Below are 17,831 nucleotides of genomic sequence, written 5' to 3' on the forward strand. Positions count from 1 at the left end.
TGGCCCCGTCCTTCTTTGGCAAGCCCTCCTGAGCTGCCCTGGCTGACGTCAGCCCCCTGACGGTGCTGTGTGCTGTTTGGGGATGTGTAAGCTGTAAGCACCCTGGCTACGGTCTAGACATGACCGGCTCTGACACCTCGCGCCACCAAGGGAGCTCCTCACACACAGCCTCAGACACCCACAAACTACGGCCTGTTTAAAAAACGCCACTCACACCATCAGTTTGTTTTCCTTGGTGATAAATTCGATGGAACGTAAACACAATCAGAGCTGCCTCGCTGGACCTGGGCCTCGCCTCTCGAACTGCTCCCCCGTACGTGTAGGCAAGGCAATGCCAGCCCTGGAGGGAGTCTCCTCCCGGTGTGGAATAAGCAAGGAGATGACATGGAGATGACATGCAGTTTCCTACAGGATAGGATGGTATTGTGAGATGATAGGAGACCTGCTTGATAGGCCGCCCTCCCTGAAAGCTCCCCGTCCTCAGAAGTAGGGCCTTTGAAGGGCTGTTACCTGCCTGCCGTGCCTCCCAGTGAAGTGCACATTCCTTGTGATCAAACGGCACCGCTTGCCCCCAGCCAATTCTTCTTCCTATCTGTGTCGCCATGGCAGATTAAATCTGCTTGCGATTTGCTGAACAGAGAACAGTTTCAACCACACATGTGGTGGCTCTACACCACCACCAGCACTATCAACATCAACCCCCCCCCCCCCCCCCCATGTACATATTACCTCAATTACCTCGACTAACCTGTACCCCCGCATATTGACTCGGTACCGGTACCACCTGTATATAGCCTCGCTATTGTCTTTTTCTTAACTCTTATTTTTCATAAAACTGCATTGTTGGTTAAGGGCTTGTAAGTAAGCATTTCACTGTAAGGAAAACCCCTGTTGTATTCGGCAGAGAGAGAGAGGGATAGAGAGAGAGAGGGATAGAGAGAGATGGAGAGAGAGAGAGGGATAGAGAGAGATGGAGAGAGGGATAGAGAGAGATGGACAGAGAGAGATGGTGAGAGAGAGATGGAGAGAGAGATACAGCAGCCAGCGAGCTGACAGACAGCAGTGAAAGCTTAGAGTTAAACCCAGAGCTTCATACCAGGAGCTTGAGCCAGAGAAGGAGTCAGTCACCCCCCCCCCATCAATCCTTCCCTCCCTTACTCCCCCTCTACACAGATCAGCATATGTGGTGACGAATGACACATTTATTTTTCTACAAAGGTTGTGTATATGTAAAGCTGCTGAAGTGCATCAAGATGTCAAGTACTTTGGGTGGCCACCCAGGTTGTGTTGGAAGACAACCAGATGGAAGTAGAACTATAGCGCCAGCTCACTGCCTGGGATGTGGACAGAGGTTTTTTCCCCTCTTTCTCTCTATGTCTCTGTCTCTCTCTCTCTCTCTCTCTCTCTCTCTCTCTCTCTCTCTCTCTCTCTCTCTCTCTCTCTCTCTCTCTATCTCTCACTCTTTATTTCTTTCTCTCTCTCTCTCTCTCTCTCTCTTTCTCTCTCTCTCTCTCTCTCTCTCTCTCTCTCTCTCTCTCTCTCTCTCTCTCTCTCTCTCTCTCTCTCTCTCTCTCTCTCTCTCTCTCTCTCTCTCTCTATCTCTCTCTTTCTTTCTTTCTTTTCTTTCTTTCTTTCTTTCTTTCTTTCTTTCTTTCTTTCTTTCTTTCTTTCTTTCTTTCTTTCTTTCTCTCTCTCTCTCTCTCTCTCTCTCTCTCTCTCTCTCTCTCTCTCTCTCTCTCTCTCTCTCTCTCTCTCTCTCCTCTTTTCCCCCCCCCAGGCCAGTACAATAAAACTGGTACATAGTGTGGAGGGAGAGAGAGGGAGAGAGAGGGAGAGAGAATGCAGTGCTCGGTGCCACATGTTTATGGAAGTAGTTAACCATAAATTGTCTAAAATTAGATGGCCCTCTAAGTACATATCATTCTGGATGCAGACAGAGGATTTTCCTCCTATGGATTTAAGAGTCCCTTTCTGGATTTGTGTCCTTATGTATTGTTTTTTTTTTGGGGGGGGGGGGGGGTTAAGCAACATTTTTTCTGCAATTTGTTGGTTTTCTGTTCAACTGTAATATGCATTTGTAGTAATCACTATTGCCTCTTAAGAACATGTTTAATTAAATCTCAAATATAAAGCACTGGCAGAACCCTTCCAGAACTGTACTCTGCATCGACACATGCAAAGTGCTGACCAACAGTATTAAACCTGGACGGTAGCCTTTACTGTGTCTTTAAATGTCCTCCTGCTCCCGTGAAACTCCCTCTCCAGCTCCCCATTAGGCTGTGTACTTATCCCTCATTTCTCCATAAAGACATTTACGGCCTGAGTCTCACTTTAAACTAGAGGTCTCCCTCCCTCCCCTCTGCATCTGAGGTCCTGGGACCAGCATGGTTAAGATAACTGCAGGCACAAAGTAGGTGGGTGGCATAGGCCCGGGAGTGTTTGTGTGTGTGTGTGTTCTGAGTGTGTGTGTGTGTTCTGAGTGTGTGTGTGTTCTGAGTGTGTGTTTGATCTCCGTGTTGTATTTAGATGTTTAGTGGGATATCCTATCACCTCCAGTGGTAGTGTGGTCAGCCTTGTGGTCGGTGTGGGGGGGCCAGGATGTAGGGAGGGAGGGATGTGTGGGGGCCGGAGAGCGAGATGAAAGAGGGGAGAGACAGTCCCGTTTGTGTTTTTATCACTGCGGTGTTTGCTCTCCTCCTCCGCCCCTCTGAGGGTTGTGTTAAGGGTTGTGTTAAGGGAAACAATATTGGCACGGTTGTTTTTAGGTCACGGGCAGGTTTTAAGATACGCCGCTTGCTGTTCGTGGTTTTGCCCTGCTAGCACAATAAGAAAGGGGGGGGGGGTTCCTAGAATCTTGGAATAATGTTGTGACTGTGGGTCTCTGAAGGTGGCCAATCAGGCGGGGTTGGGGCTGCTGTGTCTAATGAGGATATATTCCCAGATTACTTTGTGCCCCAGACCCTGGTGTTCAACCAATTTACAGTACAGTACAACTAGCAGCTCCAAGAGAAATCAAGGTGGTCTTGGGAAATAACCGTGTGATGGGGACATTTTTGCTTTGAACTTCCCCAAAGCACAAGCAAGCAGTGGAACACAATCAATCAACATTTGGGAACATAATTTCTTGATTAGGGTTTTGAGGCAGACAGAATATTTCTATCCCTAAAAATGTGCAAAGTTAGTGTTTGGAAGACTGGGCTGTTAATTAAACATGGTCAGTTTTGAATTAGAGTTTCTCACATTTCACATGCTGTGCCCATGTGCCTGCTGCTGGGCTGAGGAGGGTGAAAGCCTCTAGGCTGCGGCCCAAATAGGTACTGGTCAAAAGTAGTGCACTATATAGGGAATAGGGTGCCATTTGGCACTGGCCCCTAACAGTGCTTTAATTTAATGTGAATTTCATGTTTTACTTAATATTCCAAATATCTGGAAAGCTATTAGGTATCCACAGCAGTCACCCACATGAGGTAGAGCTGCGAGGCATAGCAACAGGGGTCAAACAGCCATAGACAAAAAAACTAATCTTGTTGTTTTGGAAAAGGAGGGAAGCGCCCTCTACCAAATTATGGCTCAGCGAATTGGCAAACACTGTACACTTAGAAAGAATTAGATATATTCTGAACAATAAATTATCAACATTTGATCAAATCTGGCAGCCTTTCCTCTCCTACTTGGACGAGTCAGCGCTGTGAATTTGTACTTATTAACGCACTCTCAATGGTGAAATTTTAATCTACCTTTGGGCAGCGTGTGCTGGCCCTACCACCCGAGCAGTTGGGAGGGGGGGGGAATGGGGGATAGGGGGGACATCTTCCCTCTTTCTTTCTACGTGTCCTTGTTCTGTATGTCGTGTTCTGTATTATTTGTTCTGCACCCAGAACTCTGGGTCTTGTTGTTCCTGTATGCTCTTTTATGTTTAGATAAGAATTGTATACCTGTCATGTATACCTATACACCATTCTTGTGTGTGTTTAATAAAAATATTTGAAACAAAACAGCCATAGAAACAGGGGTCAAATGATAAAGGTAAAGATGGACGGGGCCTCAGTGGTGCATGCTGCAGAGTTGAAGACCTGAGGAGCAGTCTTAACAGCATATTCCTCACATTCTGTTCAGATCTAACCCAGTTGGCCTCTCTGGCCAAGCCTTTCTTCACTTGTTCAGCCCAGGCTTAGCCAGGATTTGGTTTGGCTCATTCAGCACAACTCTCAAAAACAACTGTATGAAGACTTAAGGAACTAAAGCTGCGTAAACATGAATTAAGGGAGACTAACTAGGGGGGGATTTAGCTTCAGCTCGCTGGTAAATTGGATGATGTTGCATCATGGTTTGAACAAGGTGTGATTGAATTGAATGGTCTTTCTCTGCCTGCGGGCCGTTGTCTGTGTCCATGGTGTTTTCAGAGCTGTTCCAAGCCGATGTGGATGAGTTCTGTCAATACTACGGACGGCGGGACGGAGGCCTGTGCTTCCCAGATTTCCACCGAAAGCAAACACGGGGACAGGACTCCAACTACTTGGGAGATGAGAAAGTCGAAGACATCAACAGGTTTGTAACGGTTCACTTTCAAAATCTCTTTTACTTGTATACGTTAGGAAGAGTGCATTTAAGGTATGCTTTTTAAATATTGAGTTAACCATCCAAAAAGGACACTTTCAGTGAGTTGAGGAAAGAGAGGCCATAGTGTGTATCATGGCATCTCCACACTCTGAACCTAATGTGTGTCACTTTGACTGGCCACCACCACCGGTCTCGCCCCAGGCGGTATGTACTATGAACCAGGGTCATGGGAGACATGCCAATGCCAAGCCTGGATGACCTTACCCGTCACCCATCTCTCCAGTCATCACCAAAGCCTGCCGTTTGTTCAGGGTGCATTGGGCCGGGCTTTGGCCACACAATGGAAATGCTTACCCTGCAGGCCAGCCCTCCCTCACTGCTAGCTAGCAGTACGTCATAGACAAACTTTCCCCTTTTTTTTGTCTGCTCCGGTGGAGAGAGAGCCTCTGAGCTCTCCGTCTCCGTCCCAAATGGCACCCTATTCCCTATGTAGTGCACTAGTCCTATGGGCCCTGGTGAAAAGTAGTACACCATATAGGGAATAGGGTGCCATTTGGGACGCAGACCCGTTCAAGCCCCCCTGACGCGAGCTGAGAGCGCTGCTGCTGGACATGTGACCAATTGACCGTCCTGCTGTCTCGAGCCGGATCGGACCAGACCAGAGAAACTATGCTGATGCTGTCTGTCTATGATGTCTAGCTAAGTGCTGTCTGCATTCCTGGGGTTGATGGGGTTCTCCTCTAGTCGTTTCTAGTAATGACCCCTTGCTATGCTAAAGAGCACTGTAATTGTAATTGCACTGAACTCTAGGATGGATGGCCGGGATGGCCGAGGAGAGATATAGAGCTTCTGTTGGCAGCCGCTCATCTAAAGAGAGTCTTGTTGAGCTGACTCTCCCCTTCTCATCTTCCGCCTGGGGCCGGCCAAAAGATGATGAGCAAGGAGAGAGGGCCAGGTTTTAACCACCGATGTCATCTAACATCATAAGTCTTAATCAGACCTCCCACTTCAAAACTGGCCTGAGGGAGAGAGAGAGAGGTAGAGCGAGAGATAGAGAGAAAGAGAGACAGGGAGTGAAAGAGAGAGGCAGAGGGAGAGATGGAGAGAGAGCCAGGGAGCGAGAGAGAGTGGCAGTGAGAGAGAGAGAGAGAGAGCCAGAGTGAGGGAGGGAGAGAGAGAGAGAGAGAGAGAGACAGGGAGTGAAAGAGAGAGGCAGAGGGAGAGATGGAGAGAGAGCCAGGGAGTGAAAGAGAGAGGCAGAGGGAGAGAAAGAGAGAGAGCCAGGGAGCGAGAGAGAGTGGCAGAGAGAGAGAGAGAGAGCCAGAGAGAGGAGGGAGAGAGAGAGAGAGTGGCAGTGAGAGAGAGAGAGAGAGAGAGAGAGAGAGAGAGAGAGAGAGAGAGAGAGAGAGAGAGAGAGAGAGAGAGAGAGAGAGAGAGAGAGAGAGAGAGAGAGAGAGAGAGAGAGAGAGAGAGAGAGAGAGAGAGAGAGAGAGAGAGAGAGAGAGAGAGAGACAGGGAGTGAAAGAGAGAGGCAGAGGGAGAGATAGAGAGAGAGCCAGGGAGCGAGAGAGAGTGGCAGTGAGAGAGAGAGAGAGCCAGAGTGAGGGAGGGAGAGAGAGAGAGAGAGAGAGAGAGAGAGAGACAGGGAGTGAAAGAGAGAGGCAGAGGGAGAGATGGAGAGAGAGCCAGGGAGCGAGAGAGAGTGGCAGTGAGAGAGAGAGAGACAGAGTGAGGGAGAGAGAGAGAGAGAGAGAGAGAGAGAGAGAGAGAGAGAGAGAGAGAGAGAGAGAGAGAGAGAGCCAGAGTGAGGGGAGAGAGAGAGAGAGAGAGAGAGAGAGAGAGAGAGAGAGAGAGAGAGAGAGAGACAGGGAGTGAAAGAGAGAGATAGAGAGGGCGCACATCTGCTGTGTGTTTGAACTTGACACATGCGTCACGATGACAGCATAGCACCAGACAGGAAACTGACGGGGTGAGATAACTGAACTTACACCCTTTTTCCTCCAATGAATATCCATCCTTCACTCAGACTCTCAATGGCAAATTATGCCCAGGGATTGGGAATGTCTTGAAACAAGTGTGTGAGGAGCGAGAATCGGCGTCATGTGTTAGCTTGCCGTCGCGATGTTGTATAATGGAGTTTGAATGTTCTGTTTCCCACATCAAATGTGAACTGTGGTTTTACGCAACACTTGTTGCACAGCTGGAGACCCCTCATCCCCCATTTAAGCATTGCTCCACTAAATTCACCCGTGGAGTGACATATGTATGTATGTGTGTGTGTGTGTGTGTGTGCCCAATGCACATGAATCAAAGTCACTGCCTATGGAAGTGTCTAAACTCTTACTCAACCCTTCCCATCATGTCATGCTATTGCTTCACTCATACTTTGTAAATCACTGGTATTAACTTACTGTCAAAGTCAACTCAATCAGTGTATGTATATTGTGGGGGTATATTATGTCTTTCTCTCTCTCTCTCGCTCTCTCTCGCTCTCTTTCTCTCTCCTCGCTCTCTCGCTCTCTCGATCTGTCTCTCACGCTCACTCTCTCTCTTTCTCCCTCTCTCCATCTCCCTCCTTCCTTTCCTCTCTCAACGGGATTATCCGTCTGCGACCTTTCGTTCCTCCTCCTGCCGCCCAGGAAGCACAAGCACAACTGCTACTGTGCCCAGGTGGTGCTGAGTGGGCTGAGGCAGCCAGTAGCCGTGATGCACTGTGGGGACGGATCCCAGCGCCTCTTTGTCCTGGAGAAGGAGGGCTTCGTCCGGGTGCTGACCCATAACATGGAGCTGCTGAAAGAGCCTTTCCTGGACATCCACAAGCTGGTGCAGACCGGACTCAAGGTCAGTGAGGAACACAACACGCATCCCTAATGACATCCTATTCTCTACATAGTGCACTACTTTTGACCAGAACCCACCGGGGCACCTGAACACCGCTCCAAACTCTAATTCACATATAAGCGATGGTACTTGTTCACCCCGTGTCTTCCCAATGTAAATGTACCTTAACACCAGTTTTAACACCAAAACGGTTAACTATCAATGTAGGGAGCGGACACAGAGGGAGAGTGTCAGGACCCGGTACGAACCCGGGTCTCCGGAGTGAGAAACAGTCACTTAACCAACTGAGCCACGAATAGTCGGCAGAACCCAGAAGATGAGGCAGACACAGCAGTACTTGAGACGGTGTATTTAATGAAGTAAAAAGTGAAGTCCTTCAGGAAAACATGTAACTCCACAACCTCAAAAGGAATTCCACAAGAACAAAGGTAATCCTCCAAGACAAAAAGGTAAATCCACAAGGTGGAAGGTAAAGCATAAAAAACCTCAAAAGATACTCAAAAATAAATAAACAAGAACAAAAAAACAGAATTCCACAAGCGAGTCCACCGGGATCAACAATAGTTCACAGAATACTAGGGCTGGGTGCTAACATACAAACACAGAGCAAATAACTGAGGAAAACTAAGGGTTTAAATACAATCAGGGGAAACGAGGCACAGGTGCAAATAATAATGGGGATCAAGGGAAAACAAAAGGTCAAAAAGCACAATGGGGGCATCTAGTGACCAAAAACCGGAACAACCCTGGCCAAATCCTGACAGAGAGCAACACTTACGTGGTTTTATTTCTGTGTTGCAAACATTGAGGAGAGGGAGAGAGAGTAGAACACAGTCTTGGACACTCCTCAAACATTTCTACTTCTAAGACCTACCTCTCTCGTCTGATAATTCCGACCAGCCAAGACCCTTCCTTCCAGACTTAACCCCCCCCCGGAGTCTATTCGCCAGTCCTACACTTCATTAAGTAATTGAAGAAAACCATCAGCTATATGTTAATTGTCCCAACACGGCTAACTCACACATTGTTATCTTTCAATGAGCTTAGCACACACGTTGAGAACATTGCTAATGTGCTGCTAATTCGTATAAGGTGGATAAATGGCTTTTTAAGTGTTACTCTACTCTCCCCCACCAAGCTGTTTCCATACAGGTTAGCTCCGTACAATCCCACAAGATGAAAAACGATCAGACTAACACGTCACTGGCCAATACTTTATTATGATAAATGGTATGATATGATTTCACACAGCAATAGCCCCTCTCACAACAGTGGAAGACCAGCTGTATCTGTCTTTTAGTGGTCAAGCCTGTCTATACCATCTCTCTCTCTCTCTCTCTCTCTCTCTCTCTCTCTCTCTCTCTCTCTCTCTCTCTCTCTCTCTCTCTCTCTCTCTCTCTCTCTCTCTCTCTCTCTCTCTCTCTCCTTCTATTCTCTCTCTTTCCCTCTCTATTCTCTCTCTCCCTCTATCTATTCCCTCTCTATTCTCTCGCTCTCTCTCTATCTATTCTCTCTCTATTCTCTCTATCTATTCTCTCTCTATTCTCTCTCTCTCTCTCTCCCTATATCTATTCTCTCTCTCTCTCTCTCTCTCCCTATATCTATTCTCTCTCTCTCTCTCTCTCTCTCTCTCTCTCTCTCTCTCTCTCTCTCTCTCTCTCTCTCTCTCTCTATCTATTCTCTCGCTCTCTCTCTATCTATTCTCTCTCTATTCTCTCTATCTATTCTCTCTCTATTCTCTCTCTCTCTCCCTCCCTCTATCTATTCTCTCTATTCTCTCTCTTATCTATTCTCTCTCTATTTTCTCTCTCTATTCTCTCTCTATTCTCTCTCTCTCTCTCCCTCCCTCTCTCTTTCCCTCTCCACCCTCGGTTGCTAAAGAACCATCTGGTGTCTGTCCAGAGCGTTCTAATAACGAGGGGTCTAAGGAGATGAACTGTGTTCACGGTGCACACACACACCAGAAGTACTCGTCACCCGTCCCTCTCCGGTGCAGTTTCCTAGAGACAGGAAACCATTGGCATGTCTGGTACTTCTGAAAAGAATTAGCACCTATCTGACATTTACTCACTCAGTCTGGTCTGCTCTGACCTTCCATCATCATGGAAATCTAACTTCCGGAGAACAGGGGAGGACAAGAGGAGAGAGGAGTCTGGAGCTGGGGCTCGGGTTGGCTGGCCTCCCCCCTCAAAGATATGTTATACTGCCGTTTGGTTTGGAGAAGAGAAGAGGAGCAGCACACCCACGAGAGCGAATCAAGAAGAAATTCAATCATCACCAGCCGCCCGCTCCTCCATAGCTTTGTGTTGGCAGAGCCTCTGGGCAACAGTTGAATAGGAAGTGGTCTTTTTCTTCATCGACGTCGTCTTGGAAGCCAGGGAGAGGATTGGTGTAGTAAAGCAGTATTCCATGTAGGCATCATTTCAACCTCAGTAGTACCATAGACATGCAGCGTCAGATCCAGTGCCAGTAGTTGGAAACATCATCTTTATAGCTGTGTAGGATTGTTAAGCTTTTGAAATGGCCTATAATTTACCATGTCATTTCAGGTTCAGTTTCAATTTCTCACCTGCTAGGACCTGTTAATGCCATCGTAGCGCTTACCAGCTCTTACCACATAACTTTACATGGAGACATCCACTTCTCCCACTGACGGTTAGCTATGTGTCACAGACAGGTTTGGGGTCAATTCCATTTAAATTCTAGACAATTCAGGAAGTACAATGACATTCCAATTCTCTTCAACGCTTTTCAATGAAGAACATTTGGAAATGGAATTTGAATTTTTATTTTTTCTGAATTGACTGGAATTGAAATGGAATTGACTCCAGCCCTGCTCACAGACAGTTACATCTAGAGCTGTCTCAGAGAAGGAGTACTGATCTGGGATCATCTTTCCCCCTGTCCATGTAATCAAGGTCATTGTGTGAGTTAAAAGGCAACTCTTAATACATATGGCCCCTGATGATGTTTATCCGTATCCAAGGCGATAGCTGTAGTTTTTGAATTTGAGAGTGAACTGATAGTGTCTAGAGATAGGGAACTGGGGAAGAGGAGGAGGAGGGGGCACACTTTTTGGACAGGAAGTTTATCTATCACGCATGCCTCCCACTGTTCCTTTAGAAAGAGGACAGCGGAGATTACAGGGAGTGAAGCGGACCCCAGCGAATGGACATGCAAACAGGCCCACAGGGAACCCAGGACGACCCTCCTGCTGTCTTATCATCATTAAACCTAACTGCTAGCGGATAAAACAATCATTATGACAATTAGAGAGTGGCTTGAGACCCGGAAGGCTGGCCGGTAGGCCCCCCTGAGTCCTATTCTGTGATGTTGGCTATTGGCTGCTACAAGATTCTGGCCGCAGGGGCCCCCAGCACCAGGGGACCAGGGGGGCTACTAGGGGGGGCATCCAGAGGGGGCTACCAGGGGGGGGGGGGGCTGAGGTGTTTACTCACTGCATCAACAGGACATAGTTCTCTCTATACATATAGAACACTCAGGAGCCTCAGGGGAAGTGGAAGATGAGGGGCTGGAGTGAGACTCACTGAGAGGGGAAGATAAGGGTTTATCATTGCCCTGACTCCCCTAGCTGCCACATGCTTTGATTGTAATGTTCTGTGGTTCCTTCTGTGGTTCCTTCTGCCCCCCCGACCCCCCCGTGACAATTAAGATGACCCGCTCAGACACAATGCTGCCGAAGGGAGGGAGCGAGGGAGGCTCTCCTTCTCTCTTCACCGTGGGTGTTCCCTGACACCCAATCTCCCCTTCCCCTCCTGTCATTACTTGATTGTGTGTAACGCACTTGCTGGCGTCCTCTTCCTGGTAGGAAGCCTGCTAATTCCGACATTCCCTAACACCCCTTCTCCCACACACAGAGTCCTCTCTCAAACTTGCCCTGTTTGACATTGTTTCTGTCCATCTGTCCCGGGGGCGTCACAGTCACCATCCTCCAAGCCCATTGGATCAGATACTCTCATCTCTAACAACTGATTGACTGATTGTTTCCCAGCTGCTTGGTGATTAAATGGAGGCTTGCACCACCACCGCCAGGCTGTGGCTCAGATGTGGTGAAGGCAGCTCGGCGGGCACGGTGCGGAACCGTGTGGCACAGTTCTGAACAGGGGGCTGTTATCTTTACGACTCGTCACTACTAACTGTACCACACGGCGTGTTCAGCATGTCTCAGCTCAGTACTAACACCCGATAGTGTCATGCTGACTATAAAGCCATCACGGCGCGTTAACTGAGGTGCTCAGACAGTTAACTTGTTTTGGGTTTTCTGTTTCAAGCGGGAACCACTTCCAGATGCTGTTGAAGGAGAGAGAAGGCAGCCCAACATCCATACTTAATCTCCCTGTATCCAGCGGTGGCTGACAATATGCTGGCTTTCATTTCATTCATGGTGACACATTGCCTATGTGCAAATAGAGCGACGCCGTTGTTGGTTGCTTACATCAGCCAGCTGCAAAGGCAATGGGGCGAAAGCGGTTTGGAATGAAGACATCTGCTTTGAGCAGTGTGGGTTCGCCTAACACTCTTATTGAAGTGTGTTAGCCTGTGTGACAGGGCTAGGGGCGCGGACGCGCAATAAAATATATTCACTGTGAGACAAATATCTCATGCTGTGTTCTTGTGCTCTGTCACACTGCATCTACAGCTGTTGGGCTAACTCAGCCAGAGACAGTGGAGGTTCCTCTCAGACTGTCAAGCTAACTCAGCCAGAGAGAGTAGAGGTTCCTCTCAGACTGTCAGGCTAACTCAGCCAGAGACAGTAGAGGTTCCTCTCAGACTGTCAGGCTAACTCAGCCAGAGAGAGCAGAGGTTCCTCTCAGACTGTCAGGCTAACTCAGCCAGAGAGAGGTTCCTTTCAGACTGTCAGGCTAACTCAGCCAGAGAGAGGTTCCTCTCAGACTGTCAGGCTAACTCAGCCAGAGAGAGTAGAGGTTCCTCTCAGACTGTCAGGCTAACTCAGCCAGAGAGAGCAGAGGTTCCTCCCAGACTGTCAGGCTAACTCAGCCAGAGAGAGGTTCCTTTCAGACTGTCAGGCTAACTCAGCCAGAGAGAGGTTCCTTTCAGACTGTCAGGCTAACTCAGCCAGAGACAGGTTCCTCTCAGACTGTCAGGCTAACTCAGCCAGAGAGAGCAGAGGTTCCTCCCAGACAGTCAGGCTAACTCAGCCATATAGAGCAGAGATTCCTCTCAGACTGTCAGGCTAACTCAGCCATATAGAGCAGAGGTTCCTCTCAGACTGTCAGGCTAACTCAGCCAGAGAGAGCAGAGGTTCCTCTCAGACCGTCAGGCTAACTCAGCCAGAGAGAGCAGAGGTTCCTCTCAGTCTGTCAGGCTAACTCAGCCATATAGAGCAGAGGTTCCTCTCAGACTGTCAGGCTAACTCAGCCAGAGAGAGCAGAGGTTCCTCTCAGACCGTCAGGCTAACTCAACCAGAGAGAGTAGAGGTTCCTCTCAGACTTTCAGGCTAACTCAGCCAGGGAGAGTAGAGGTTCCTCTCAGTCTGTCAGGCTAACTCAGCCATATAGAGCAGAGGTTCCTCTCAGTCCGTCAGGCTAACTCAGCCAGAGAGAGTAGAGGTTCCTCTCTGTCTGTCAGGATAACTCAGCCAGAGAGAGTAGAGGTTCCTCTCAGACTGTCAGGCTAACTCAGCCAGAGAGAGCAGAGGTTTCTCTAAGACTGTCAGGCGAACTCAGCCAGAGAGAATAGAGGTTCCTCTCAGACTGTCAGGCTAACTCAGCCATATAGAGCAGAGGTTCCTCTCAGACTGTCAGGCTAACTCAGCCAGAGAGAGTAGAGGTTCCTCTCTGTCTGTCAGGCTAACTCAGCCAGAGAGAGTAGAGGTTCCTCTCAGACTGTCAGGCTAACTCAGCCAGAAAGAGCAGAGGTTCCTCTCAGACTGTCAGGCGAACTCAGCCAGAGAGAATAGAGGTTCCTCTCAGACTGTCAGGCTAACTCAGCCAGAGAGAGTAGAGGTTCCTCTCAGACTGTCAGGCTAACTCAGCCAGAGAGAGTAGAGATTCCTCTCAGACTGTCAGACTAACTCAGCTAGAGAGAGCAGAGGTTCCTCTCAGATTGTCAGGCTAACTCAGCCAGAGAGAGGTTCCTCTCAGACTGTCAGGCTAACTCAGCCAGAGAGAGGTTCTTCTCAGACTGTCAGGCTAACTCAGCCAGAGAGAGTAGAGGTTCCTCTCAGACTGTCAGGCTAACTCAGCCAGGGAGAGTAGAGGTTCCTCTCAGACTGTCAGGCTAACTCAACCAGAGAGAGTAGAGGTTCCTCTCAGACTGTCGGAGATAAGTGCCCCGCAGATGATAAATTAGCTCTTACTCCTACTGTTGACTCCCTCTGAGAATTGAATCGCTGATGCTGAAGGAGGGGGGGCAGCAATGTTAATCTTACTGTTATCCTATTTATGTAATGGGAAGAGGAACATACGCTAGAATAAGTCAAGAGAAAGTTCAGTGAAAGTCGTAGTTTATCAAGATGGAGTCGTAGACCCAAAACATTACTCTGTTGGCCGACGTGTCGTGTGATACAGGAAATTGCCTGGCTGCCTCCTCCATTATAAAAGTGGTTTTTAACCCAATCTGATTGGGCTGAGTGGTTTGGTCACTTTAGTTTTTTCTCCTCTCTCCCTTCGTTATGAGACTGAGTGATCTCTGGTCTAAGCTCCGACCTTGTCATAGGATTAATGTGTGTTAACAGGTGGAGGGGGGGGTTGACTTGGCTCCCTGGTTTCATTGTGCTGGAGTAACCAGGGGGAGGTGGGGGGCTGAATGAGTGTGAACATTTCAGATTGCCTTTGAGGTAAAAGGGACTGCATTGTTTTTCTCCAATCAGCTCTCCTCGTAGTGGAATGTATTTTTGTGAGGATTGCCAGAGCCAATGAGGATCAAAAGGCGCTGGGCTAACAATGCAGGGAGCCAAACCATGCATCATGGAACAGAAAGGCAGCTGCCTGGCGGGATTGGAAACGGTAGCCACTCACTATGCTCCGCTCCCTGCTCCGGCTCCCGTTCCACAGCTCTATGGAATGCTGCTGATGTTCTGGTGTGAACTCCAACTCTGCCTCGCCTGGCTCTTGATACCAAAAACAACGGCCAAAAACGGAAGAACAATGTCCGGCCTACGCTGTGAATCTGGAGGCAGGTGTTGGTGGAGCATCAACAGACAGACAGATAGACACAGCCCCGTGAGATTCCACCAGAACCCACTACCACACTGGGAGGAAGAATGATGGTGGTCGTAAAAATGGAGGGAGAAGGAAAAGAGCAGTTTAAGGAGAAAAGGAGGGAAGCTTGTTTTCAAGTCAAGGCGTTGAAGTGATTTGTGGAGGGCCTGACAGAGGTGTCACAATGACATCATCGATGGCCATTGTCCCCCCTGCTACTATGCTTTGTTCTCCCATGACCAGAAAAGGGGGTGGTCAGAGGACCTGTAGGAGGCTAGTGGGAGGAGCTATAGTAGGATGGGCTCATTGTACTGGCTGGAATGGAATTAATGGAACAGTATCAAAGTATCAAACAGATCAAACATATAGAAACCCCGTTTGACTCCGTTCCATTGATTCCATTCCAGCCATTACAATGAGCACGTCCTCCTATAGCTCCTCCCACCAGCCTCCACTTCAGTACACCCAGTACCTCTCCTCTAAATAACTCCGCACAGTAGAGCTGGGAGATAGTGAAACCTTACTTTGTTTATATTTTAACTGGAACTAATACTCAACACACGAACACTTCAAATGAGCTCTTTTGTCTATCACTTGGAGCAGAGCTGCCTACTTACGTTGTCAACAGTATGTCTGCTGTAGCTTTGGCAGTAATTTGATAGCGATCCGTCTGCCAAGGTATTTTTTCTCTTCTCCTAATCAGGAGTTAAGATTGAATTGGGTTTGTGTCCCAAATGGCGTCCTATTCCCTATCGGGCTTGGGCCAAAAGTAGTGCGCTATGTAGGGAATAGGGTGCCATTTGGAACTCAGACCTAGTTTCCAAGTGTTTGTCTCTTATGACCTGGTGTTAGCGCTGCCGCCGTCCGTATGCCTTCTGGTTATGACGAGCGGTCATTAGTGAGAGAGCTAATATTTCAGCCCATTTACCGCCTCTGTGTTTTACTGGCCTTTTAGCTGAAGATCAAACGGCTCCTTCCTTTTGGAATTCTTGTGTTGACCCGCTCCTTCCCAGTGTTTATGGGGGTCACTGCATCCCAAATCTGACATATGGGTCAATCATTTTAAGGTGAGGGACGGGAATGGTTGTCTGTGGTAAACTAGAATCATGTCCCGCTCATTACTGTCAATGTGCAGTTTATTGGACTCACTACCAACCCCACATAAATCCTGTTATTTTGAGCAACACCGGAATTTACATTGAGTAGTTCTCATAAATTCTCGTCGAGAGGAACTCTTATTAATTCGTCAACGTTCGCATTTTTAAAATCTTAACTGTGGTATTGAATGGACCCCGGTGTCTGATCACTGTAGGCCTAGCTCGTACTGAACAGGGCTGACGACATGGACATCACATTCCATTGGAATGTTTGACTGGGTTCTGCCCTTCGCCGTCCAAACAGTTTCTGGGGGATCCAGTACACTTTAACCAATTCATGATCTGTGTTGCTTGGCCTGTGACCCGGGACTACACCTCTGCTAATGCCTCCACACTGTAGGCCTAACACAAAGGCCAGACCTCCTCGCTCTCTTTGCCTAAATTCCTTTTTAAATATTTTGAGAGGGAATTCCAAGAGGTTGACGCAGGCAGATCGGCATTGATTCTGGCTGATGTTGATGCTGGTTTGCCTCCTTCAGTGAGGTAGCCATTCTAGGGGGTTTTGAGATCGAATTATTTGCATCCACGCCAGCCAGCATCAATGCTTCTGTTATTGAGGGAGGAATGGGGCTTGAGCTGTTTTGGAGAGGAGGGGGGGACAACAACATATGGCCAAAAATGTAAGGGGGCACGTTTTAAACATCGTTAACACCTAAGCCTGGCATTCTGTTCATTCTTTTGTTAAGAGAGGGAGAGAGAGAAATACAAAGGCCTGATTGCATTGCCTAGGGACTGAAATGCTATAGCTGCTTATTACAGCTAACTATGATGGGAGGACCACCAGAGTTGTGACTGATGTAGCTGCCTCCGGGGTGAGACAAAGGTTTACGTATTACACAAGCAATTTAGATGGTTTCTAAACATGTTGCCAAGACACTGGGTGCTGGCAGCCCTGTCCTTGTTTAGGTTCTCTTTCTCTTCCCCCCTCCATCCACCTCCTTCCCCCCTTTCTCTTCCCCCCTCCATCTCTGTCCTCAAATGTTGCATGGTGCGGGGGAGGTGGGGGGCTGAAGGACTCTGCACTTTTGTGTTCTCTATGAACTACGAGTGAGCTAATAAATTCTTTCAGCCACTCAGCATAGCATTCACGGATATCCCCCAAAGATTACACACACAAATCACCGGACAATGGAGGCCGCCGGGATGGCCTGGGCGTCGCAGGGGCCCCGAGGACAAGCTGGAGAGAGAGAGAGGGCTGGGCTGGGGTGGGGTGGGCTGGAGGTGGATCGAGGGGGAGCACTGGCTGGAGTCAAATGTTTTATAATGGTTTGTAATGCAGTAGTCAATGAGGGCGGTAGTGGAGGTACGGTATGTGGGGAGGACAGAAGAGGGGGACTCGGTTGGGAGGGGTGGGCACTGGGTATCTACAGAGACCAAGATGGAAGGAGACGAGAGAGAAGGAAATATAGTGAGAAAAGTAGAGAGAAATTGACAATGTGAAGGGTGATTGGCTGTGGTTTATAGGTTGGCTTTGACTTTAGTTACTACAGCACAAGCAGCAGAAAGAAAGAAAGAAAGAAAGAAAGAAAGAAAGAAAGAAAGAAAGAAAGAAAAGAAAGAAAGAAAGAAAGAAAAAGTAGGGACATAATTAACTTGTTGGTCCCTTTGTATTTGTCCTCTGACTGCAGGCAGGAGATGAAAGGGGTCTGCTAGGTCTCACATTCCACCCCAATTACAAGAAGAACGGCAAGCTGTACGTCTCCTACACCACCAACCAGGAGCGCTGGGCCATCGGACCGCACGACCACATTCTGCGCGTGGTCGAGTACACCGTCTCCAGGTAACTAGTGGAGAAACTCATGCCAAACATTTACCATTTACGGTTCAACCACTGATAGTACAGAAACATCCTGCGTGTGGTCGAGTACACCATCTCCAGGTAAAATCTGTGAAATTACATTGAACCAAAGTTGAATAAATGTTGAATTGACATCTATGTCCTGTGGGCACCGTCTCCAGGTAAAATGGGAGAAACCAAACCAAACCACCCCCTAGATACATTCATTGACCACACATGGTTCAACCAATGACGATGCAGAAACAAGCAAAGCCTAAATAAGATGGATTTCAGTGTCGATATTCCCGAGAT

At 48.2% G+C, this 17,831-nt stretch overlaps 1 protein-coding gene across 1 annotated transcript in view; it reads left to right on the forward strand.

The window, feature by feature from the left end:
- LOC124002189 (hedgehog-interacting protein-like) overlaps window positions 1-17,831 on the forward strand; it is a 56,872-nt gene that overhangs the window by 7,792 nt on the left and 31,249 nt on the right. The window contains exons 3-5 of the mRNA XM_046309529.1: window positions 4,404-4,548; window positions 7,200-7,401; window positions 17,371-17,522. Of these exons, the coding sequence (XP_046165485.1) occupies window positions 4,404-4,548; window positions 7,200-7,401; window positions 17,371-17,522 (499 nt within the window). The remainder of the gene's footprint in view (window positions 1-4,403; window positions 4,549-7,199; window positions 7,402-17,370; window positions 17,523-17,831) is intronic.

The sequence above is a fragment of the Oncorhynchus gorbuscha genome, linkage group LG17, assembly GCF_021184085.1.
Source record: "Oncorhynchus gorbuscha isolate QuinsamMale2020 ecotype Even-year linkage group LG17, OgorEven_v1.0, whole genome shotgun sequence".
NCBI classification, from domain to species: Eukaryota; Metazoa; Chordata; class Actinopteri; order Salmoniformes; family Salmonidae; genus Oncorhynchus; species Oncorhynchus gorbuscha.